This window comes from Bos javanicus, chromosome X (assembly GCF_032452875.1).
Source record: "Bos javanicus breed banteng chromosome X, ARS-OSU_banteng_1.0, whole genome shotgun sequence".
Taxonomy (NCBI): Eukaryota; Metazoa; Chordata; class Mammalia; order Artiodactyla; family Bovidae; genus Bos; species Bos javanicus.
Window position 1 is genome coordinate 125,094,553 of NC_083897.1, and position 22,321 is coordinate 125,116,873.

General features: G+C 44.1%; 1 protein-coding gene across 7 annotated transcripts; it reads right to left on the minus strand.

Annotated features, from left to right (window-relative positions):
* Positions 1-2,094: 2,094 nt before the first annotated feature.
* On the minus strand, positions 2,095-20,252 carry TLR8 (toll like receptor 8). 7 transcript variants are annotated; one of them, XM_061407859.1, is made up of 4 exons: positions 20,119-20,252; positions 13,687-13,750; positions 4,858-6,728; positions 2,095-4,629 (listed from the first exon to the last, which is right to left on the minus strand). In XM_061407859.1, the coding sequence occupies exons 3-4, from the start codon at positions 6,720-6,722 to the stop codon at positions 3,621-3,623; spliced, it is 2,874 nt and encodes a 957-aa protein (XP_061263843.1). In that variant the 5' UTR covers positions 6,723-6,728; positions 13,687-13,750; positions 20,119-20,252; the 3' UTR covers positions 2,095-3,620. The 7 variants fall into 7 exon arrangements, with proteins under 7 accessions (XP_061263843.1, XP_061263839.1, XP_061263841.1 ...); XM_061407855.1 differs by adding an exon at positions 16,496-16,808 and having other exon boundaries at positions 2,095-6,728; positions 20,119-20,251; XM_061407857.1 differs by adding an exon at positions 16,496-16,808 and having other exon boundaries at positions 2,095-6,728; positions 13,684-13,750; positions 20,119-20,251.
* Between the last annotated feature and the right edge of the window lie 2,069 nt (positions 20,253-22,321).

Below are 22,321 nucleotides of genomic sequence, written 5' to 3' on the forward strand. Positions count from 1 at the left end.
TTTGATTGTTTTAAGCCACCCAGTTTGGGGTACTTTGTTTTGGTGATGCTAGGAAATGAATACAGTTGTAATATTGGAAAATCACATAGAGATCACGTAGTTCATTCTAGACATGAGGAATCATGCTCAGAAAGGTGGAGCGGGAACTTCCCTGGGGGTCCAGTGGTTAAGACTTGGTGCTCCCAAGGCAGGGGGCCCAGGTTTGACCGGGGGTCAGGGAACTAGATCCCACATGTCACAACTAAGACCAGTACAGCCAAATAAATTTTTTTAAAAAGGATAAAAAAAAGAAATGCAGAGTGATTTGCTATGATCAGACCTGGGTATTCTAATTCCTGTGGTTCAGGGTTCTTTACAGAGGCCAACCACCAGAGATCAGTGCCAAACAGGGATTTGGCAAATCTTGACCAGCTACCCCCCAAAAGAGGAAGACCAAACTAAGCTGATAGAGACGACTTCAGGAGTAGAACAGAAATGCCAGGAGCTTCAGACATGGTGAGGCCATGCTGGAAAAGCCACCGAAAAAAATGGCAAAGAAGAGAAATAAGGCTGTCAGGAGATTCACAGAGTTGTGCAGCCAACAAGACATCCTGTGACCACATGCAGTCACTTCCCAGCTTCTCTTGGCTCCCCCAGCCCTGGGGGAACCACTTACCCAATTTCTGTCCCTATGGATTTGCTTATTCTGGACATTTCCTATAAATGGCATCAGACAACATGTAGTTTCTTGTGACTGGCATCTTTCACTGAGCATCTGGTTTCTAAGGCACATCCATGTTGTCCTGTGTGTCAGTACTCCATTCCTTTCTAAGGCTGGATAATACTCCAGTGTATGGCGATAGCCCATTTTATTTATCCATTCAACAGCTGATAGATATTGGGCATTTCGGAACCTACCTTAGGACTCAGTACATATTGGTTGTTCAAAAAGCATCTGTCCATTAAGTAGAAATTGTGAATTGAAGAAGATAGATGACATAAAGGGATTTTATTTTCTTATGCTCTAATGATCTCCAGTTATTTTCAGGTCAATTTCATAAGGCACCTCTTCAAGATTCATACTGCAATGGACAGAAGATCCTATGGACAGATGCAGAGGAACAAAGGGCTAGCAGAGGTGGTAGGGAGGGACATCACTGTCTCACTTAGGAGAACTACATAAAGGGTACCAATACATACGCATCCTGATTTTACGTCTTCTGAATAGGAAGTAAGTGAAAGTGAAATTGCTGTCGTGTCTGACTCTTTGGGACTCCATGGACTGTGGCCTACCAGGTTCCTCTATCCATAGGATTTTCCAGGAAAGAGTACTGGAGTGGGTTTCCATTTCCTTCTCCAGGGGATCTTCCTGACCCAGGGATCGAACCAGGTCTCCTGCATTGCAGGCAGACGCTTTACCATCTGAGCTACCAGGGAAGTCCAATCCCCAGGGAATAGGAAGTAAAGATAGAATTAATTTCTATGTTAACAATTGTACACATTTCATGAAAACTTTTCCACCTTTGATATCTATTAAAGGTTTTCTTTTTCCCTAAGGATTCTCCAAAAACCCAGTGTTGGTGGTAATTTTATCTTTTAATCCCCTTAGGTTTTACTTTGGTGCCAGCAAATTTGGAAAACTCAGCAGTGGCCACAGGACTGGAAAAGGTCAGTTTGTCTAGTCAAGGCTATGGTTTTTCCAGTGGTCATATATGGATGTGAGAGTTGGACTGTGAAGAAAGCTGAGTGCTGAAGAATTGATGCTTTTGAACTGTGGTGTTGGAGAAGACTCTTGAGAGTCCCTTGGACTGCAAGGAGATCCAACCAGTCCATCCTAAGGGAGATCAGTCCTGGGTGTTCATTGGAAGGACTGATGCTAAAGCTGAAACTCCAATACTTTGGCCACCTCATGCGAAGAGTTGACTCATTGGAAAAGACCCTGATGCTGAGAGGGATTGGGGGCAGGAGGAGAAGGGGACGACAGAGGATGAGATGGCTGGATGGCATCACTGACTCGATGGACATGAGTTTGGGTAAACTCTGGGAGTTGGTGATGGACAGGGAGGCCTGGCATGCTGCGATTCATGGGGTCACAAAGAGTCAGACACAACTGAGTGACTGAACTGAACTGAGGTTTTACTTATTTTTAAAATTGAACTATAGTTGATTTACAATGTCATGTTAATTTCTGTATACAGCAAAGTGACAGTTATATACATATATACACTCTTCTTCATATTCTTTTCCATTATGGTTTATCCCAGGACACTGAATATAGTTCCCTGTGCCTTACAGTAGGACTTTGTTGTCCATCTATTCTAGATGTAATAGTTTGCATCTGCTAACCCGAAACTCCCAGTCCATCTCCTCCCACCCTCCTTGGCAAACACAAGTCTGTTCTCGATGTCAATGAGTCTGGTTCTGCTCCACAGATGGATCCCTTTGGGTCATATTTCAGATTCCACATATAAGTGATATCTCAGTACAATAATTTCTAGGTCCGTCCATGTTGCTGCAAGTGGCATTATTTCATTCTTTTTCTTATAGCTGAGTCCATTGTATATATGTACTGCCTCTTCTTTATCCATTCATCTGTCAATGGACATTCAGGTAATTTATTTTATTACAGATTTACTTCCCTGTGTATTTATTATATGCTCATGATGTGAAATGAAGCATTTTAATAATTAACTTCATGATTTACAGCAATGGTGATTGACAGATAACTCCAAATGCTTCTAATTTAGCTGCACACTTAAAAAATGGTTAAGAAGCAAACAAACAAAAAAACTTAACTACCATCCATCTTAGCCTTTAAATGGTATCTAAATCTTAGAAGTAAAATATTATAGCCAGTGTTTATAAAAAGTAATTATAAAAGGACTAATGCAACCATAACATAATATAACCAAATAGCCATGGATATATGATAAATCTAAACAGCAACTTAACATCAGAACTCTTACAGTCACAAAAGTCCTGAGATACTGAAAAGAAGGCAGAGCAGGCCAACTGTCAGGATGGCCATAGTGATCCCTGCTCCTGGTGTTCACCATTTACAACCGAGATGGCAGGCTGAGCGAGCTTACCATGACTGCCCGCCTTGGTCATAGACTACTTTCCCGGGACTGAGGTGATCACTCCCATGGAGCTGGCAGGGCCGCTGATTTACTTCTAACAATCAGAATATGGCCAGAGTGAGGGGTTATCACTTCCCTGATTGGATTACAAAGATGGCGACTTCCATTGTGTCAGCAACCTGTCTCTCTTGCTGGCTTTGCTGAAGCGAGCTGCCACGGGCAAGGGTCCGTCCATGTGGCCACGAACTGAGGGTAGCCTTGGGCCAGCAGCCCAGGGAGAACTCAGTCCTGAAAACCACCACACAAATGTAGGCTCTGAAGTGGATGCTAACCGTAGCAGATGCCTGTGGCCCTGGCTGACAGAGAGATTACCGCCTTTGAGGGGCCCTGAGCCAGAACTCAAGCCCGGACTCCTGGTCCACAGAGACGATGACACAACAAAGTGTATCATTTTAAGCCATTAAGTTTGGAGTACTCTGTTATACAGCAAGTGACAGCTAAGAACAAAAGGAGCATTGCTGTGCATTTTGACTATGCCTGTGACCCCTGGCTTAACATCAGTTAGTATTGCTTAATGGAATTGACATACAAGTTGTTATACCGTGAATCGTTGGCTGTTAGGACGACATTTTTCAGACTCTGCCAAAACAAGCCTTCCGCCTTGGGGTTATCAGGCCACTGGAGGATGGAACTCTTGCAGATCCTCTGCCGCAGTCTCAAATACTGCGAATGCTGCAACACTGGCTCCAGCAGAATAAAGACAATCACGTCCATATTCTCCTCCATTAGCCTCTGCAAGGCCAAGTAGAATGCCGTTTTAAAATTCCAGTTTTTGGCATATTTTTTGGTTAAAACAAATATTGTTTTCTTGCTTTGGTTGATGCTCTGCATGAGGTTGTCGATGATGGCTAGACCCGGGTCCCAATCCCTTTCCTCTAAACACAGGAGCACATTCTTGTCCTCACTCTCTTCCAGGTGGAAGCGCAATTCATTGATCACCCAGTCCGTGACAGAAGCGTCTTTGGTGTCATAAGAAATGTAAGCATCATAGAAAGTCTGGGATGTGGACAGAGACCTGTAGCCTTTGACCTTAGCTAAGCACACATGGTAGATAAACCAAGCATCCCAGTAAAACCAGTGGTGGGCCAGGGCAGCCAGCATCACTGAGATGGTGACAGAAAAGGTTAAGAAACAGAATATGGCTGCAATGGTATCTGAAACACAAGTGCTGAGGTCTAGACTCACAATGCTCTTGCCTTCTTGATCCCCAGGACTGGCACAAATGACATCGGTCAGTCTGGGAACCCTGACGTTCAGATTTCTGTCCATCCATTCTAGAAAATCTCCGAAGTCACAGGTACAGTCAAAAGGGTTACCCCCTAGTTCCAAAACAGTTAACTTGGTGGCGGTCTTCGTTTCAAATGTGGATCTGTTGAGCATCTTGAGCTGGTTGGAGTTCAAATCGAGGTGTATCAGGCTGCTGGCTCCAGAAAGAAAATCAGACGGCAGGTGGGAAATTCTGTTTCGACTCAGCAGTAGCGTCTCAAGAGAAGATGCAAATGTAGATAGGCTATTGGTTAAAAAGAACAGCTGGTTTCCACTTAAGTCAAGCAATCTGAGGTGAGGGAAGTATTCCAGTAATGACCAGTTAAAGAAATTTAACATGTTATCATTTATATATAGGTCAGTGAGAGTCCTGGGCAAGTTAAGGAAGGCCTGACTGGAGATATGCCGAAGGTTATTACGGGCTAAGTCAAGCCGGGTCAGATTGGTGAGATTTTGAAAAATTTGCCAGTACCTGACATCTTGAGCATTCCACAGAAGGTCAAGGCGGTTCCCACTGAAAACTAATTCTCCCAGGGACGCGCTTTTCAGTTGTGTTTCTGTTAAAGTAAAAATGTCATTGTTGCTCAAGTTTAAAACTCTCAGGTTAGTTAAATGTTCAATAAATCCTAGACGGTGCGTTACCCCTGCTATTCGGAAATAGTGCGCATTGTAGCTGAGATCGAGAACTTCTAACAATGGCAATTCACTGAAAGCAGCATCGTCATCAAAGTCTAGTCTATTGTTTGTCAAATCCAAATACTTGATACCAGACAAGCATGAAAATTCCGTTCCATTTAACACCTGGCCATTGCCATTTGAAGATAGATTTAAACAGGAAATGTTGCCAAAATCTTTAAACTGGTTTACCCCAATAAAGAAAATACTGTTCAAGCTTAAATCTAAGGCACTGCCAAGACGTGAACATTCTGTCTTTATTAAAGGACGGGTGTTATGATAAAAATTCGAATGTGGGTCAAATTGAATATCGGCTGAGCGTCGCTTCAGGATGTGACTTTGGAAAGAGGTCCCATTTGCATCATGTTGCTCGGTATCACTGACCAAGGGTGATATTCTGTTTTCTGACAAGTAAATGATTTTCAGGTTGGGGAACCAGTGGAAAATACTAAAATCAATCTGCTTAATAAAGTTAACGCCCAAGTTGATAGTCGTTAAATTTGAGAGGTTCCGCAGGGGCTCGAAATCTTCCTTTCTAAGTTCCTGGAACACATAACCTCTTAAATGCAACATCTGGAGAGATATAAGCTTCGAGAAATTTTTGGAAATGTTAATGTACTGAGGGTATTTTTTCAGTTCATAGTTGTAAGATAAATCAAGTATTTCTAAGGAGGGCAATTTTGTCAAAAATTCCCCCGAGGCTATTTCGTCCATTAAATAGTTGAATTCAAGATCCAATACCTTCAGATTGTGCATGTTGTCAAACCAGCTGGCAGGAACCTTCCTGAGCGAAGTGCTAGAGAGGTTTAGGTAGCGAAGTTGGGTCAGGGTTTGAAAAGCAAGAGGGTGTATCTGAATTGAAGCATCTCCTTGGCAAGGTACACAGGGAAATGGAGCGTTAAAACATCTCGGGCAGTTTCCACTTAAATCTAGTACTCTTAAATTGCTCAGTTCCTTGAAGTCTTCTTCACTGACGTTTCCAATATGGGTATTACTAAGGTAGAGTTCTGTTAGCGAGCTTGGCAGACTTGGTGGCACGCTGTGAAGGGGATTAAAAGATAATGACAGCACCTTCAACTTGGTAAGGTTTTGGAATGCTCCATTTTCTATGGTAAATTTTTTATCACAAGCAAAATAACAGTTCCAGCCCAAATAGAGACTTTCCAGGTTCCCAAGTCCAGAAGTGTTCTTTTTCGTTAACGTAATTATGTTGTTTTGAATTAGACTAAGTTTTTTTAAAGATTCTGGCAAACCAGCTGGTATTTGTTGTAACTGGTTGTCTTCCAGCAGCAACTCCCTTAGGTGTTTGAGGTTGAGAAATGCCCCGTCTGTAATAGTCATAGCTTTCTTTACAGCGGGATTTCCACTCTGGGACTTGGCATTATGGTTCAGGTTGATTTTAGTCAGATTTTGCAGCCCTTGAAAGGATTCATTCGTTACCCGTGTGATGAAATTATCAGACAGGTCTACTTCCGTCACATCTTTGTCCACTGTTTGGGGTACTTCCTGTAATCGACGACCATTACATTCTGCAATAAAAGAGCCATTTTCGTTTTTCACATCACAAGGATAGCTTCGGGGATAACTGGCTTCAGTGAAGAACTCACAGGAATCAGAGATGAGCAGGAAAAGGGATGTCAGAAGCAAAAAGTGAAGGGTCATGTTTTCCTAAGGAAAATCAAAGTAGAGTCACAATGTTAGACTGGCAGTATTTTCTAGGCATTTCAGGATGAAATTCGCAGTGCTTTGACCATACTTTGAATGAGTTCTGAAGTAGGAGTTCTCTGAACGGTTAAAGAAATTGCAGTAAGTTCAGAATGGTTTTAGTTTTTCACCCTGTTCAGTTTCTTGATGTTCAAAGAAGCCAAAGATGAAGTTATCTGAGATGTGATGACAAGAAAACATGGAAAGCTTTGGCAGAAGCACACAGCAAGATGCCCCACCATCACAGGGGGCCTGATGTTGGATCCTGGCTATGGTTCATGCCAGACCTATAGCAGAGCAAGGTATATGTCTGTTGCTTCAGTCTATTAGCATAACTCAAGGAAACGCTGGCCAGCCCCAAGGAGAGTCCAGATCCAGCTTCTACTAGGCCATCCTTCAAGATTTCCAAGCCAGAGTCTCTCTACCTTATCTACACAACCATATATTTTATTGATATTTCCCACAATCTGTCTATACCTCTATGATGGTATGTATCAAATTCTCTCATGTCCCAGCATGACAGGAAAGTGGACACTTTCGGTTTATAATAATAGCAAAGTGTCACGTGTTATGCTAAACATGAACATTTTCCCACCCATGTTTATGCTCCCTACAATGCAATAGGTTCCATTATTATCCATAGGTTGTAAGTGAGACTCCAACTCAGAGACTTAACTAATTTTCAGAAGGATAATACACTGCAGAGGTGAGACGAGTCCATCAGATTCCAACATGGTGCTTTTAACCACTAACCACTGAGAGAGCCATTTCCTAGGCAGGTTGATAGGGAGTCTAGGGGTCCCCAAAGAGAGAGGGGTCTGGAATTCTCAAGGAGGAAGAAAGGACAAATTTTTTTTTCTTTCTCCACATTCCTTAGGATTATATAACAATCATGTATCCTGCCTAAGGACAGTCTTTGGATTCAACCTTCTGTTATCTTAAAATGTTAATTATGGGAGTAGACCTGATCTTTACAAGGATGTATCTTGCCTGAGGACCATGTTATCTTAAAATGTAAATTATGGGAGTAGGTCTGATGAAGTCTTTACAACCTCCAGATATTCTTTGGATTATATAACTTCATTATTAACACTAGCAAGCGGGTACTCTTTCTGCCCCCTTCTTATGCCTATGTCAGAAGCTTTCTCTATCTCCTTTATACTTTAATAAAACTTTATTACACAAAAGCTCTGAGTGATCAAGCCTCGTCTCTGGCCCCGGATTGAATTCTTCTCCTCCGGGGGCCAAGAATCCCGGTGTATTCGCATGATTCAACAACCTTTCACCATCATGCTACACAATATCATTTTGAAATCTTTATGTTAGAATATATCTTCAAATGTAGACAACACTCAAAAAGTTTTTTGTAGGGAGGCTACCACTTATATATCTCTTATCATACAAACACTGGTATTAATAGCCATTCTTTTGCTTTTGTAAACTTTTGTGCGCATGACATTTAATGTTTTTGTACGTACTCTATAATGTTTAGTAGAGTGTCTCACTTTCTGTGATTCTTCCTTAACAGTGGGCTGAAAATATTATTTTCGTAATTATACAAAGCAATGAAAAGATTAATGTGATTGGTATGATCAAGGGTTATAGTTAAAAAAACAAAAACAAAAACAAAACTCTCAAAATCATATTTCACTGGGTGTGGAGACCAATCTTTACTAAACTGTATTTTTCACTAAAATCCAACTCATCTCCTTAGTGTGAGTTATACCAAGTACGTGCTCTCTTTTTAAATTCTCCTAAAATTTAGGGTTAGTGAACTAACAGTCACTGCTGCTGCTGCTGCTAAGTCGCCTCAGTCGTGTCCGACTCTATGTGACCCCATGGACTGCAGCCTACCAGGCTTTTCCATCCATGGGATTCTCCAGGCAAGAACACTGGAGTAGGTTGCCATTTCCTTCTCCAATGCATGAAAGTGGAAAGTGAAAGTGAAGTCGCTCAGTCGTGTCCGACTCTTTGAAACCACACGGACTGCAGGCTACCAGGCTCCTCCATCCATGGAATTTTCCGGGCGACAGTACTGGAGTGGGGTGCCATTGCCTTCTCCCAACAGTCACTACTGTACCCTTACTACAATATAAAAAACTTTCATATGGATGTTGAGAAATCTGAGGATCAATAATTATTGCCCATTCATAAGAGCCAAGGAAAAGCCAGCTCCTTACGAGACGGAAGTTAAAGTGGAACAGAACTTGCAGGCATTTTCAGTTACCTGTAGTTACTTCCAAATACAGCACCATCAAGGTACCACTGTTTAATGTTTAGCTTTTACTGAAAGAAAGCCTGGCTTTACATGGGGTAGGTAGAATTTTAAGGCGATCCCTATGACCTTTGCCCCCTGGCATTACTCCTGTAATTACATTATGTGGCAAAAAGATTATCTAGATGGGCCTAATCTAATCATATGTGCATGCCAAAGCCGCTTCAGTCATGTCCAGTTCTTTGTGACCCCATGGAGTGTAGCCTGTCAGGCTCCTCTGTCCAAGGGATTCTGCAGGCAAGAATACTGGAGTGGGTTGCCATTTCTTTCTCCAGGAGAAGAAATGGACACATCATTGCAGACTTGAAGCTGGAGGGGTGGGTCCCTGGCAAGGAATGTAGGCATCCTGTGAAAGCTGAGAGTGGCTCCCTGTTGACAGCAAGGAAATGGGGGCCCTGATTTGACAACCCAAAGAACTGAAATTGAGGGACAGCCCAAATGAACTTGGAAATGACTCCTAAGCCAGAACCTAGTGATAAGAGTCCAGCTGGCCAACACCTTGACTTGAGTCTCATGAGACCTAGAGCAGAGAATCCACTTAAGCCCACCCAATCTCTAATGCCCAGAAATGTAAGCTAATAAATGAGCATTGTTTGAAGGGTTTAAACATGGGGGTTATTTGTTATGCGGCAATGGAAAACTAATACATCTAGAAAACATCTGTGAAAAGATGCTTCATGGCTTCAAAATATGCAGCTTTTGCGGACTCCACCCCAGGTCTCCAAGTTCAACGTCTCTGTTGGGAGAGACCATGTGCCAGGAGGGTAATGAACCTTGGAGAAGCAAGGAGCTTGGGTAGGTGACCCAGGCAATACTGTGTTTGCTTGCCACCTAAGCAGATCTCAGCCTATGTGACTTTCAAGTGTGAACATCGCTAGATTTGGAAGTCACTTCCTGACTCTTCCTTGTCCTTTCCTAGCTAGTAGGTGCCTTGGGGTGGGGGAAGTGCTAATGTTAAAGAACCCACCTCCCAATGCAGGAGACATAAGAGATGCGGGTTTGATCCCTGGGTCGGAAAGATCTCCTGGAGCAAGGAATGGCAACCCACTCCAGTATTCTTGCCTGCAGAATCCCATGGACAGAGGAGCCTGACAGGCTGCATGGGGTTGCACAGAGTTGGACACGACTGAAACAATTTAGAAGGCACGCACGCACAGATTATTAGTTAACTCACAGACATAGATGAAACACAACCACATTACAAGAACTCAGTTATGACACAAACAAGTGAGACTAGAAGAGCCTTAAAACAGGAGGATTTCACCTCTTCATGGAGGCTGGGAAAGGTTTCCCTGAGGAAGTGAAACTCGAGCTGGGATTTTCAGGTTGCTTTGGCATGAAGAAGACAGAAAGATGTCAAAAGAATGTCTCAGCATATGAAAAGGCCCTGTGAGCATTCCTTTGAGTTTCCCACATGGTGCCACCACAGGAGCCCTGGACAGCAAACAAGAGGGGTAATGGTGTGGGCCAGAGACAAAGCACAGCAGGTTTCAAATCCTCAAAGCCCACTGAAACCTGTGGGGAACTGCTTGCAACAGCAGGACTCAGAATAAGAAGTAGGGCCAAGAGGACTGGAAGGCCATGTGAGAGACAATGTGGACAGAGATCCTCAGCACCTCCATGTCACTACCATCAGCAGACATTTCTCAAATCTCATCTGAATGAGCATGTGACTGTAAGGGACTGAAAGAAAGTCACGGATGTAAGAATCCACGAGTGTGGATTTTGATCTTGATCTGAGGAGCAATGCAAGCAGGGTGGTGCCATGCTCATTATTCTACAGTAGTCTCTGGAAAGAGGGCACAGACCTTCAGGAGAGGTATTTTTCACTGATTCTACTGTGTAGGTGAGGCTGTGGGGAATCAAGTATTCCTATATTTTACTTAAGTGAAAGTGAAAGTGAAGTCACTCAGTCGTGTCCAACTCTTTGCGACCCTGTGGACTGTAGCCCACCAGGCTCCTCCATTCATGGGATTCTCCAGGCAAGAATACTGGAGTGGGTTGCCATTTCCTACTTGGAGGGGTCTAAATTAGGGCCACCTTTAAGGTGGAGAGAAATTTGTAATATCTATCAAAATTAGAGAGACATACTTAGAACTTAACAATTTCAATTCTAGAAGTAGACCACAAGAGAGACCTTCACATACACAAATGCCTATCTACAAGGATATGCCATGCTGGGCCGTCAGCAATAGCAAAAGATTTGAAATAATCTAGATGCCTATGAGTCGTGTTCTGGTTAAATAAAGCAGGATGCTATAGTCATAAATGGAATACTATACAGCCATTAAAAAGGAAAAGGTAACTCTACATTCATTTATTCATTCAAAAATATTTACTAAGCATATACTTTATTGGGGGAAATATAGCAATGAACAAAACAGATGAAAATATCTGTCCATTTGGAGCAGTATGTTAGATGGTGGAAAGTACTAGGGAGAAAATGATGGGAAAGGGGATGGTCATGTAGACTGTCCCTCAGTTGGGATGTGTCTAATGTCTTTGTCAGGATTAGACTGGGGTAATGGGTTTGGGGGAGGGCAATCACAAAGGTCAAAGGCCACTTAAGTCACAGCTGAGCAATGGCACATACATGACTTCCACTGTTGGTGCAGAGCTTGATCACCTGGCTGAGGTAGTGCCTATCAGCTTCCTGTTAATAGATTAATAAATAATTTAAAAATATATTTTTAAAAAGTCTCTTGGGGAACAGGTGGCAAGGCAAGCTGGTTGCAGACTCTTCCCTGCATGCAGTACACAGAGTACTGTTAGTAGGTGAGACATTTCTATGTGGGTGCTTGGGTGGGGTGGGGTGGGGGTGTCCCCAGGACAGGATGGTGCTGTGCAGCCTCCCTGCTGCTGCTGCTGCTGCTAAGTCGCTTCAGTAGTGTCTGACTCTGTGTGACCCCATAGATGGCAGGCCACCAAGCTCCCCCGTCCCTGGGATTCTCCAGGCAAGAACACTGGAGTGGGTTGCCATTTTCTTCTCAAATGCGTGAAAGTGAAAAGTGAAAGTGAAGTCGCTCAGTCATGTCCGACTCTTCACGACCCCATGGACTGCAGCCTACCAGGCTCCTCCATCCATGGGATTTTCCAGGCATGAGTACCGGAGTGGGGTGCCATTGCCTTCTCCAGTGCAGCCTCCCTAGCCTCAAGTTAATTCCTCAACATCTGATTCCAAACTCAATTATCACACAACACTGAGCAATTGAGGAGAAAAGCCTCTAGGTGGCGCTGGAGACCACAAGAAGAGCCCTTTGACACTTGCCTGAATATTGAAGCTTCACTATTTTGGCCACCTGATGCAAAGAGCCCACTTGTTGGAAAAGACCCTGATGCTGGGAAAGACTGAGGGCAAGAGAAGAAGGGCACGACAGAGCAAGAGATGTTTCAATGGTGTCACAGACTCAATGGACATAAGTTTGAGCAAACTCCGAGAGATGGTGATGGACAGGGAAGCCTGGGGTGCTGGAGTCCACGGGGTCACAAAGACTCGGACACAAATGAGCGACTGAACACCACCACCATGGCCTCCCAGAGAATCTGAGGCAACTTAGGGGCTAGGCCATGGAAATAAGCAGAATATTGCAGAGAGGATTTCTAAGTGAAGAGCTTGAGGTTCCTAACTCCTGCCTCCCAAAAGAGTGTCCTGAGGTAAAAACAGGATTTGACAAATTCCAAATAACTTCAATTTAAAGAGAAGTACATGGATGGAAAGAGTGGGAGGTGTGAAGTAGGCATCTAACAAAGATCTTAAAGAGAAAGCCCGATAGTTCAAGCCTCTCCACCTACCTCAGGGCCTCAGAGAGGCAAAACGGACTGCAAATGCTCATCATCCATAGCGCAAACCCTAACTCACAACATCCACTGGCCTCTGAGGTGAGATGGCAGAGCCCAAAGCCCTGGGCAGCAAAAGCCCCACCTCGGTAGCCAAGTTCTTCCTCTTAGTCACACTCATGCCTCTGGCTTCCAAAAGTCTTGGCTCCAAAAGGACCTCAAAGGGAAACAGAACCCAGAGAACTAAGAAGGGTACTTGAGAGAATTTACTCCCTTAGTGAATAAATGAATAATAAATAATGAAAAAAAAAAAACATTCAGCCTGGCAGAATAAAAATGGCAACTCTGCAAATAAAATAGAGAAATGGCAACTATGTGGAAGAAGGAAAAAAAAAAAAGAGAAATAGCAACTCTGAAAATAGAAGGGAAAGGGTCAATTATGCAAATAGGATAGAAAGCCAAACTATGCAAATAAAGCTGAGAGAGAGAGGGAGAGACAGAGAGAGACACTTCTGTTGTTTGAGGCTAATAGCTGAAGGTACCCATTAAAGTGAGAGCAAAGAGTTAGGATTCTACAAGGTGAGAAAGGACATTAAGAGGAAAGCACAGCAGACACGGACTGTGTATGAACTTGAGGAAGACCGAAAGCAGATGGATGAGTGGTAGGTGGTACAGCAGAGTGGAGAAGGGCTAAAGCTGACGAGAGCGAGGTCAATTCATAGCAGACAAGCCCACAAAAGACTCGGGAGCTGCAGACAGCAGTCACAGGGGAGTCACCAGTGGAGTGCCAGGTGGGGCTGCACGAAGGATGGCCTGGAAGTCTGCATGAGAAGTTAGACCCCGCCTGAGTCCCTCCCTGAGACGTACTACCTTGAAAGGTTGAATCCAGAGCCTTGGTTCAGGAATTCAGGCACCAAGTGAAGGCAGGGGTGAACTGTCACAAAGCAAACAGGAGGGTTAAAGCCCTGTGTGTCTCTGGAGCGCAGATCCCCATTCTCTTCCCTCCTCTGGCCCTGGGGCCCCTAACATCCACCTGGTTCATAAATGCTCCACTCCACCCCCCAAGCAGAAGACTGGAGCACCTCATTGGGAAAATGGAAAGGCACAGTAGCAGGGCCACAGTGGCAAAAATTAAGAGGTTGCCCCAAAAGGTAGTCATCAAGATGAAAATAGTTTACAAAAAAATGAAAGTTCCTGATGGACCATATATCACTATGAAATAATGACAGAATCGGACCCTGCATGTGCCATGCAGTAAGTCCCCTGCCTTCCTCCATCCCAGCTCTGGTTCCAAGAAAACTTACTTTACCAAAATAGGCCCCCAGCCTGTGGGCCAGAGTTCCTCACTATGACTTTTAAAAATAGAACACTAAAATATTATGTGTCCTGACTGCCAAGCTGTTGGGGACCTTACCTGCCTGCAATTCTGCACCCAAAGCTAGGACCTCACTCCCCTCACCCTAGCCCTGACCCTGCACCACAAAAGAGACCTGTGATCACAGTGGTGCACCCAGCCCAGAGGTTTGCTCCCATCCTAGGCTGGGACCCATCATTTGGAAGGCCTGTCCTTGCAACTGAAACTTCTCATCAGCTGTTTGGGGTTCCACGCTTGAGTACGAAGTAACAGTCAGTACCAGTCACCTGGCATTTACCCAGCATCAAAGAGAGATGCACATAGGCAAAAAAAAAAAAAAAAAGGAAAATCACAGACAAAGGAATTAGTAGAATCAGGTCTTCTGGTCACCAGGACAGTGGCTGATGGTTTATATTCTGAATGCAGGTCCTGTCTTGTACCGGTGCTCAATAATCTCTCTGCAGTTCTGAAATTCTTAAAAATCTGAGCACCAGAAGATTTGGGGTTTTTTTCCTAACTTATTTGACAGAAAAAGCTGATCTGAACTGAGCTAAGGCTACTAAAATTTTTATTTATCCACTTATGGGAGCTCTGTGGTTTCAGAGTGGAAATTACCACATGTGTTATCGTCAGGGCTGCTGTGGACCCATCCAAAGTGTTTTATAATAAATCCTCTATGTACTATGATGGCATCACCAACTCAATGGACATGAGTTTGAGCAAGCTCTGGGAGATGGTGAAGGACAGGGAAGTTTGGAGTGCTGCAGTCCATGGGGTTGCAAAGAGTCAGACATGACTTAGCAACTGAACAACAAAACTATCTTCTCTCGCTACAGTGCAAATTCTGAACTTTGACACAATTCTAGCCTACAGGTTGCAGGCAATGGATTGTGATTCAATAATTAAATCTCCTTCACTGGAAACCTATTAGCAATTCCTGAACTGTGCTTGGCATATGTCAGATCAGAAAAGAGAACGTGGTTGTCAACAACACTGAGTTTTGACTTCGTGGGCCTGAGATGCTTTGGCCTTTACCAGCCTCTTCCTCCATTAAAAAAAAAAAAATTAGTAAAAAATTATATGTTATGACCACGTTGGCATAAAGACAAATATAACCCAGACTGGAATATATTCACTCTTCTGCAGATTTTAAAAACAACTAAAGTCTTTGCTTAAAGTGTCACAGGCCTTGTGTCTTTTCTGACCAAAGAGAAACTGGCGCTGGTTGTCAATGATGGTATCCTGGGGCTCAGACCAGGTCCTGGGAAAGTAGTCAAGATAAATAGGAGATACTTGCTTAAAAGTAAGGTAAGTATTAGGTTGGGAGAGGCTGAAGGGGAGGCCTAGGGTTGAGTGGAAGTGGCAGAATAGAGGACCAGAAAAGGACAGTGTTGCAGGTTGAATCGTGTCACCCTAAAATGATATGCTGACATTTTAGCTTCTCCATGTGAATGTGACTATGTTTGGAAATAGGGTCTCTGAAGTTGGAATCAAGCTAAGGTGAGGTCATACTTAGACTTGTTCAGTTGCTAAGCTGTATCCAACTCTTTTGCGATCTTATAAACTGTAGCCTGCCAGGCTCCTCTGCCCATGGGATTTCCCAGGCAAGGATACTGGACTGGGTTACCATTTCCTTCTCCAGGGGATCTTCCCCACCCAGGGATCGAAATCATGTATCCTGCACTGGCAGGCAGACTCTACCACCAAGCCACCAGGGAAGCCCCATACTAGACTCAAATGGGCCCTCACCCAGTGACTGCTATTCTGATAAGAAGAGAGAAATTTGGACACAGACAAGGGAAGAGAGCCATGTGGAGATGGAGACAGAGACCGGAGTGATATGTCTACAGGCCAAGGAACATCAAGGACTGCCAGGCACCACCAGACACTGGGGGAAAAGGCACAGCCCAGACTGTCCCTCACAGCCTCCAATTGGTAGAGGACACATTTCTGTTGTTTTGAGTCACCCAGTTGGTGGCAGCCCCAGGAAACAGAGAGGAAGAGCAGAGAGCAGGGGAAAAAGTGCTGACCAGTGGACCCCATGGCTGAGCCAAGTTCGATCTGCTAGATACAGCTCTTTGGCCGTGGCAGTGAGCTCTCTGCATAGCACACCCTGCCAACGATGGTCCAGTCTACACGGTCTCCCTGTGTGTTGCTTTGGAATATCCAATGGGAAAAAAAAATCGAGAACCCATTTCTTTAAAGAAGCATATGAATCAGATCAGATCAGTTGCTCAGTCGCGTCCAAGTCTTTGCGACCCCATGAATCGCAGCACGCCAGGCCTCCCTGTCCATCACCAACTCCTGGAGTTCACTCAGACTCACGTCCATCGAGTCAGTGATGACATCCAGCCATCTCATCCTCTGTCATCCCCTTCTCCTCCTGCCCCCAATCCCTCCCAGCATCAGAGTCTTTTCCAATGAGTCAACTCTTCGCATGAGGTGGCCAAAGTACTGGAGTTTCAGCTTTAGTATCATTCCTTCCAAAGAAATCCCAGGGCTGATCTCCTTCAGAATGGACTGGTTGGATCTCCTTGCTGTCCAAGGGAGTCTCAGGAGTCTTCTCCAACACCACAGTTCAAAAGCATCAATTCTTCAGCGCTCAGCCTTCTTCACAGTCCAACTCTCACATTCATACCTGACCACAGGAAAAACCATAGCCTTGACTAGATGAACCTTTGTTGGCAAAGTAATGTCTCTGCTTTTCAATATGCTATCTAGGTTGGTCATAAGTTTCCTTCCAAGGAGTAAGCGTCTTTTAATTTCATGGCTGCAGTCATGATCTGTAATGATTTTACAACAAAAGAAATTTGCCTCACATCCTGCTCCATGCTGAATAAATTTCAAAAAATTGCTCACTATTGAGGCAGTCATTTCATAACTGTTTTCCTGATTTCCACAGCAAATCAGTTCTCTGGCTGGGTCCATGGTGTATGATAATCCAGTCCTCTTTTTCCCTCATAGCTCAGTCGGTAAGGAATCTGCCTGCAGTTCAGGAGACCTGGGTTCAATTTCTGGGTTGGGAAGATCCCCTGGAGAAGGAAATGGCAAGCCACTCCAGTGTTCTTGCCTGGAGAATCCCATGGATAGAGGAGCCTGGCAGGCTACAGTCCATGAAGTCACAAAGAGTAGGACTACTTCACCTCTCTCTCTGAAAGCCTCCTTTGCTAAGATGTGATCTGCCTCATGCCATCTCCTGAGCTGCACTACTTTCTCAGAATGGATCCTGCTGATGCCCCCGACACAAAAGTGTCAAAGGAACCTATGGATTGTTAAAGATGATGAATCCGCCCAACTGAATCACTGAGCTGATGGCCATGATGCATGATTCCACTGGAACTAAATGGAACTAAATGCTTGCCAAACGAAACGTTTTCTAATTTTGCATGGGTTCTGATGTCTTCATAGTTGACTATGTTGAGCACTGATACATTATGAAAGTAAATTGATAAAGAAGTGGCAGAGAGAATTTGTCACCTGAGATGAAATTTACAGTAAATACTAGCTACTTGACTTGATCCATTCCACATTTGATGGATTCACTAACACCTTTGGAAGACCAAAGAAACCACTACCACATTAAATGCACGTATCAACGAAGAGGTGGAGCCTGATTTCATACACATAAAAATATGAAAAATTATGCTATTTGAAATTTAGCAAATATGGTAGCACACGTTTGTTGAGTGCTTTATCATGAGGCAAACACTGGGAGCACAAATCATGTATTTTCTTGTCTGATCTTCATAAAAATCAGTGAGGTGGGTGCTGTCATAAGCCCTCATTTTACAGACATGGAGCCTGAGACTCAGAGGCTCATTTACCCAAGGTCAATCAGATGGTAGGTGGCAGAACGGAAACTGAGTCTAAAGGTACCCACATAGGTAACAAGGTGGTACCAAGCGATGATCTGGTTTCAGTTATCAGCAGAAACACCACAGCCATACATGGAACCTTCTGGACTTAAATGGCTGGGAGTATTACCCACCTTGCCTTTCCACTGATGCCACAGAGCACTTACAGGTGCTCTGTAATTCCATAGAACAACTGGAAATCCATTGATTCTAGACATATTAGCCAATGAGTGGCTATTAACAATCAGCTGAAAACTCAACCCAGTCTGTGCTAGGTAACGTTGACCCAGAACCATGGGTTATGCATTTACATGTACTGTCTCTATAGCCCTGAAGAGTTATAAATTGGGAGTAACAATTTAAAAAACAACAAATCCCTCAGCACTGTTCAATAGGTCAGCTGAACTCAAAGGATATTTCCCTGGAATGACATCCCCCTCAATAGACCCCAGAGGTGACGCTGAGACGCACTTACAAATAATATCCAACTGAGTTTCCAAGGCTGACCCTGGGTCGTGACACCCTCCCATGTCAGACATACCCTGATACTCTGTCAGTCTGGGTTTCCACAGGACTGACTTCTCTCTCATCAATTCCTGTGCACTTTTTATGATTATTACATGAAAGAATGAGAAGCAGAAAGAAGAGTGGACAATATCAAGTGTCCCTGCCCTGATCCACAGCCTCAGCTTTTTGGATAAGGTATACGTGGAACTTTTATTTTGCTTTCTGGAATCAAGCTGAGAGGCTAATGAATAAGCTTCAGGTCTTTCTGGAGGCTTTGTCAGTCCCACTCCCAAAAGTCTGTGCTCCTTGTGGAAAAGACCAAATGGGATGTTCAGATGCTTCTCTAAGGCGGTGGTCCTTGACTCTAGCTGCTCGCAGAGATACTTGGGAAGTTGAAAAGCTACCAATGCCCAGGCCCACTCCAGAGATGCTGATTCTATTAGTCTGTGGTTCAGTCTGGACAGGGGGATTTTTTAAAGTTCACTCTGTGGTTCTGACACATAGTCAAGCCTAAGAACCTGTACTCTTGAGACCAGGAGTCAGCAAGCCTTCTACCCACCACCAATGACAGGGAGGCAGGGCATTTTTCCAAGTTGAGTTTGATTTTGTTCTAGTATCATTTTCTTTTAATGCAATTATATTGGCTATCAGAACAGTTTGCAAATATCAAGTAGAAATGGGATAAGATTAAATGCAATTCCCTATATATCATTGGCCCTGCTGGCCTAATTCCTTCTGAGCCTTTGCAGTCATTCTGCAAAGCATCAGAGAATTTCAGAGCAGACTTAATTTACTTTCAAGATCTATAATGGGCAGTCACTGGATATAAAAAAATGAACTTCAAGAACTTACATATGTTAAATAGTGGTAAAAAAAAAAATAACTCCAAGAACTTTAATAGGCACTAAATGATCATGGAAAAAATATACTAAAGTAAACATTGGATGAGATTCTCTGGAAATCAGTCTTTGCAATGGTGCTTAAATTGCATTCAATTATCGAGAAAATACATGATTTTTAAAAAATCGTTAAGTTTTTCAACCTGACAGTTCTTGACAGTAACAAAAACTTACCACCTTCTATGTCTAAACACTACAGAAGATAATTATAGCAACAGTAACATCTTCACTTGAACACTCTGAACAAGAAAGCCTGGAAATACTGAATGCACCTGAAGCTCCTGGTAGGAGATGAAGTCCAGGTTCTGCCCAGGCACTAGCAAGCAGCCTGAGTGAGCAAAGACAGCTTGTCCTTTTCTGTAGAAATAGCAAAGAACAAACACCTCCCCTCCAGCCTCTTGGCTCTAGATGAGAATACTATTTCTGGCAGGACCGGATCAATTCCTAACTTGGAATTCACTTCTTTTCCTCTTGAAAATGCTAAGACCACGGCATTGGATTTCTGACACTTCCTGCACGCCAGACCACTCCACCTACATTTAGAGCTGCTCCAAGACTTCGCCTTTTCATGCTCATCTGCCCGTTCACCACTTCTTTGGTCACAGTTATTTGCCACCAAACCCTGTTTCATGGCCAGAAATCCTCTATTTTGCTGGAAAGCTTTGTTAAAAGAATAGAAGGGGCTTACCGCGCCTCTGGTGGTGTCCTAACTGCTCATTCTAGAACCTGCGGTGCTGCCGAGTGGCAACCTCTGTGCTGTTGGGTGTATGCGCACAAAGAAACTAACCAACTTCCTAAAACTGGCCGCTTTACCAGCAGCAGAGCCTCGCCTACGGTTTGCAGAAGCTTATATGGGAAGAAGGGAACTCGTGATTTCTTAACTGTTGCCAAATCATTTATTGACTAGGCTGTACAATTTCAAAACTGAAGTGGAGGGGGTGGGAAAAAGGCATTTATAAAATGATCTAAATATAACCCAAGCCAGATCGACCTGGCGCATCTTTGTGAGTTTGGGTTCGTTTGTCCAGGTGGGTTGGTGGGCAGTTGCTGCAAGGATCCCCAGCGAAATGTTAAGAGCAGTGAGCTCTGGGGAGCAGGATGAGGGGGAAAGGAGGGAGAAATGGGGAAATTTTTCCTTAAAAAAATTTAGGGTGTTTTTTTCCCAACTTTACCACAAATGTATACTTGATTTATGGTTGCACAAACTCATTTTACTCATGGAATTCATGGATGCAGTTAAATAACATTTGAATGGCTTCATCTTTGTTCTGCCCATCTCTGGGACAGCCCTTGGTGTGGTGGGCACGGGTCCCCCCACCATCTTCCTCCTGGGTGTCCTTGAACCCCAGACAGTCCCTAGCATGTAGCATAACTCAATACACCTTTGGTGAATGACTGAAGGGATGAGCAGGAGCATGAGGCAGGAAAATTTTACTTCCTGATCTGCTGATAAGTGGATTGCTTCTTAAGGTCTCAGAGAGAAGGCTGTAGAAGGTTTACCAAGAGCAGGAGTCAGCAAACTCCAGCATGTGGGCCAAACCTGGGCAGGGAGTAGAGAACGATTTTCACAGATGAACCTTTGCCATTGATTGGTTGAGAAAGAACACTATCTATAAACTCCCATGAGGCAAAAGAATTCCAGAGAGTTCCATTCTTATTAATAGACTTATAAAAAAAACCCTGCATTTGATTAATATTTATAAAATTCCTCTTTTCTTAAAGAACCTACATGCTGCTGCTGCTGCTGCTAAGTTGCTTTAGTCGTGTCCGACCCTGTGCGACCCCATAGACAGCAGCCCACCAGGCTCCCCTCCAGGCTTCCCTCTCCAGGCAAGAACACTGGAGTGGGTTGCCATTTCCTTCTCCAATGCATGAAAGTGAAAAGTGAAAGTGAAAAGTGAAAGTGAAGTCGCTCAGCTGTGTCCAACTCTTAGCGACCTCATGGACTGTAGCCTACCAGGCTCCTCCATCCATGGGATTTTCCAGGCAAGAGTACTGGAGTGGGTTGCCATTGCCTTCTCTGAAGAACCTACATAATGCCCTCAATTGGCCTATTGTCCTGCAAAGCCTAAAATATTTACTTTACAGAAAATATCTGCTGACCCGTGGCCAAAAGAATAGTCTCAAAAGGGATATAATGTGGTTCATTTCCCTGACTCTCCTTGAATTGGAGGGAGCCACTTGGGGGGCAGAGTGGGTAGGGGGTTACATTTTCTCACACACACACACACTTCACCATTATTATTTTCCCTCAGGCCCATGGTCTGCCTCTTGTGCATGACTTCCAGATGACAACCTCATTACAAAGGCATGCCTTTCAGAACACGCAGGCTTGGCAGCAACTCTTGAACTGCCCTCCACTGGTCTCTCAGGTGATTCATGGCCTGACACATGGCGTGAGAAAGATATCATAGATATTCCTATGATATCAGAGAACACGACCCGTGGCTTCATGGAATCACCAAAACTCTGGGTTATAATCAACATGAAGGCCTCATCTGGCCACCACCCAGTCCTCTTGCGTGTATGTGTGAGTGTGTGTGCACTCAGTCGTGTCCGGCTCTTTGCAATCCCGTGGACTGTACGCCCACCAAGTTCCTCTGTCCATGGGGTTTCCCATGCAAGAATACTGAAGTGGGTTGCCATTTCCTCCTCCAGGGGATCTTCCTGACTCAGGGATCGAACCCGTGTCTCCTGCTTTGCAGGTGGGTTCTTTACCACTGAGCTACCAGGGAAGCCCCACCCAGTCTCTTGGTTTCCCTTAAAACATTTGCTTAGAAATAAAGTTTAAGAAAGTCAGTCAGTGTGACTGCCAGTAGTAGAGCAGTGGAGCATGCTCAGCCTTTTGAGAAAAAGCCAGACACATGTGGCCTGGCCCCAGGCTACAGAAA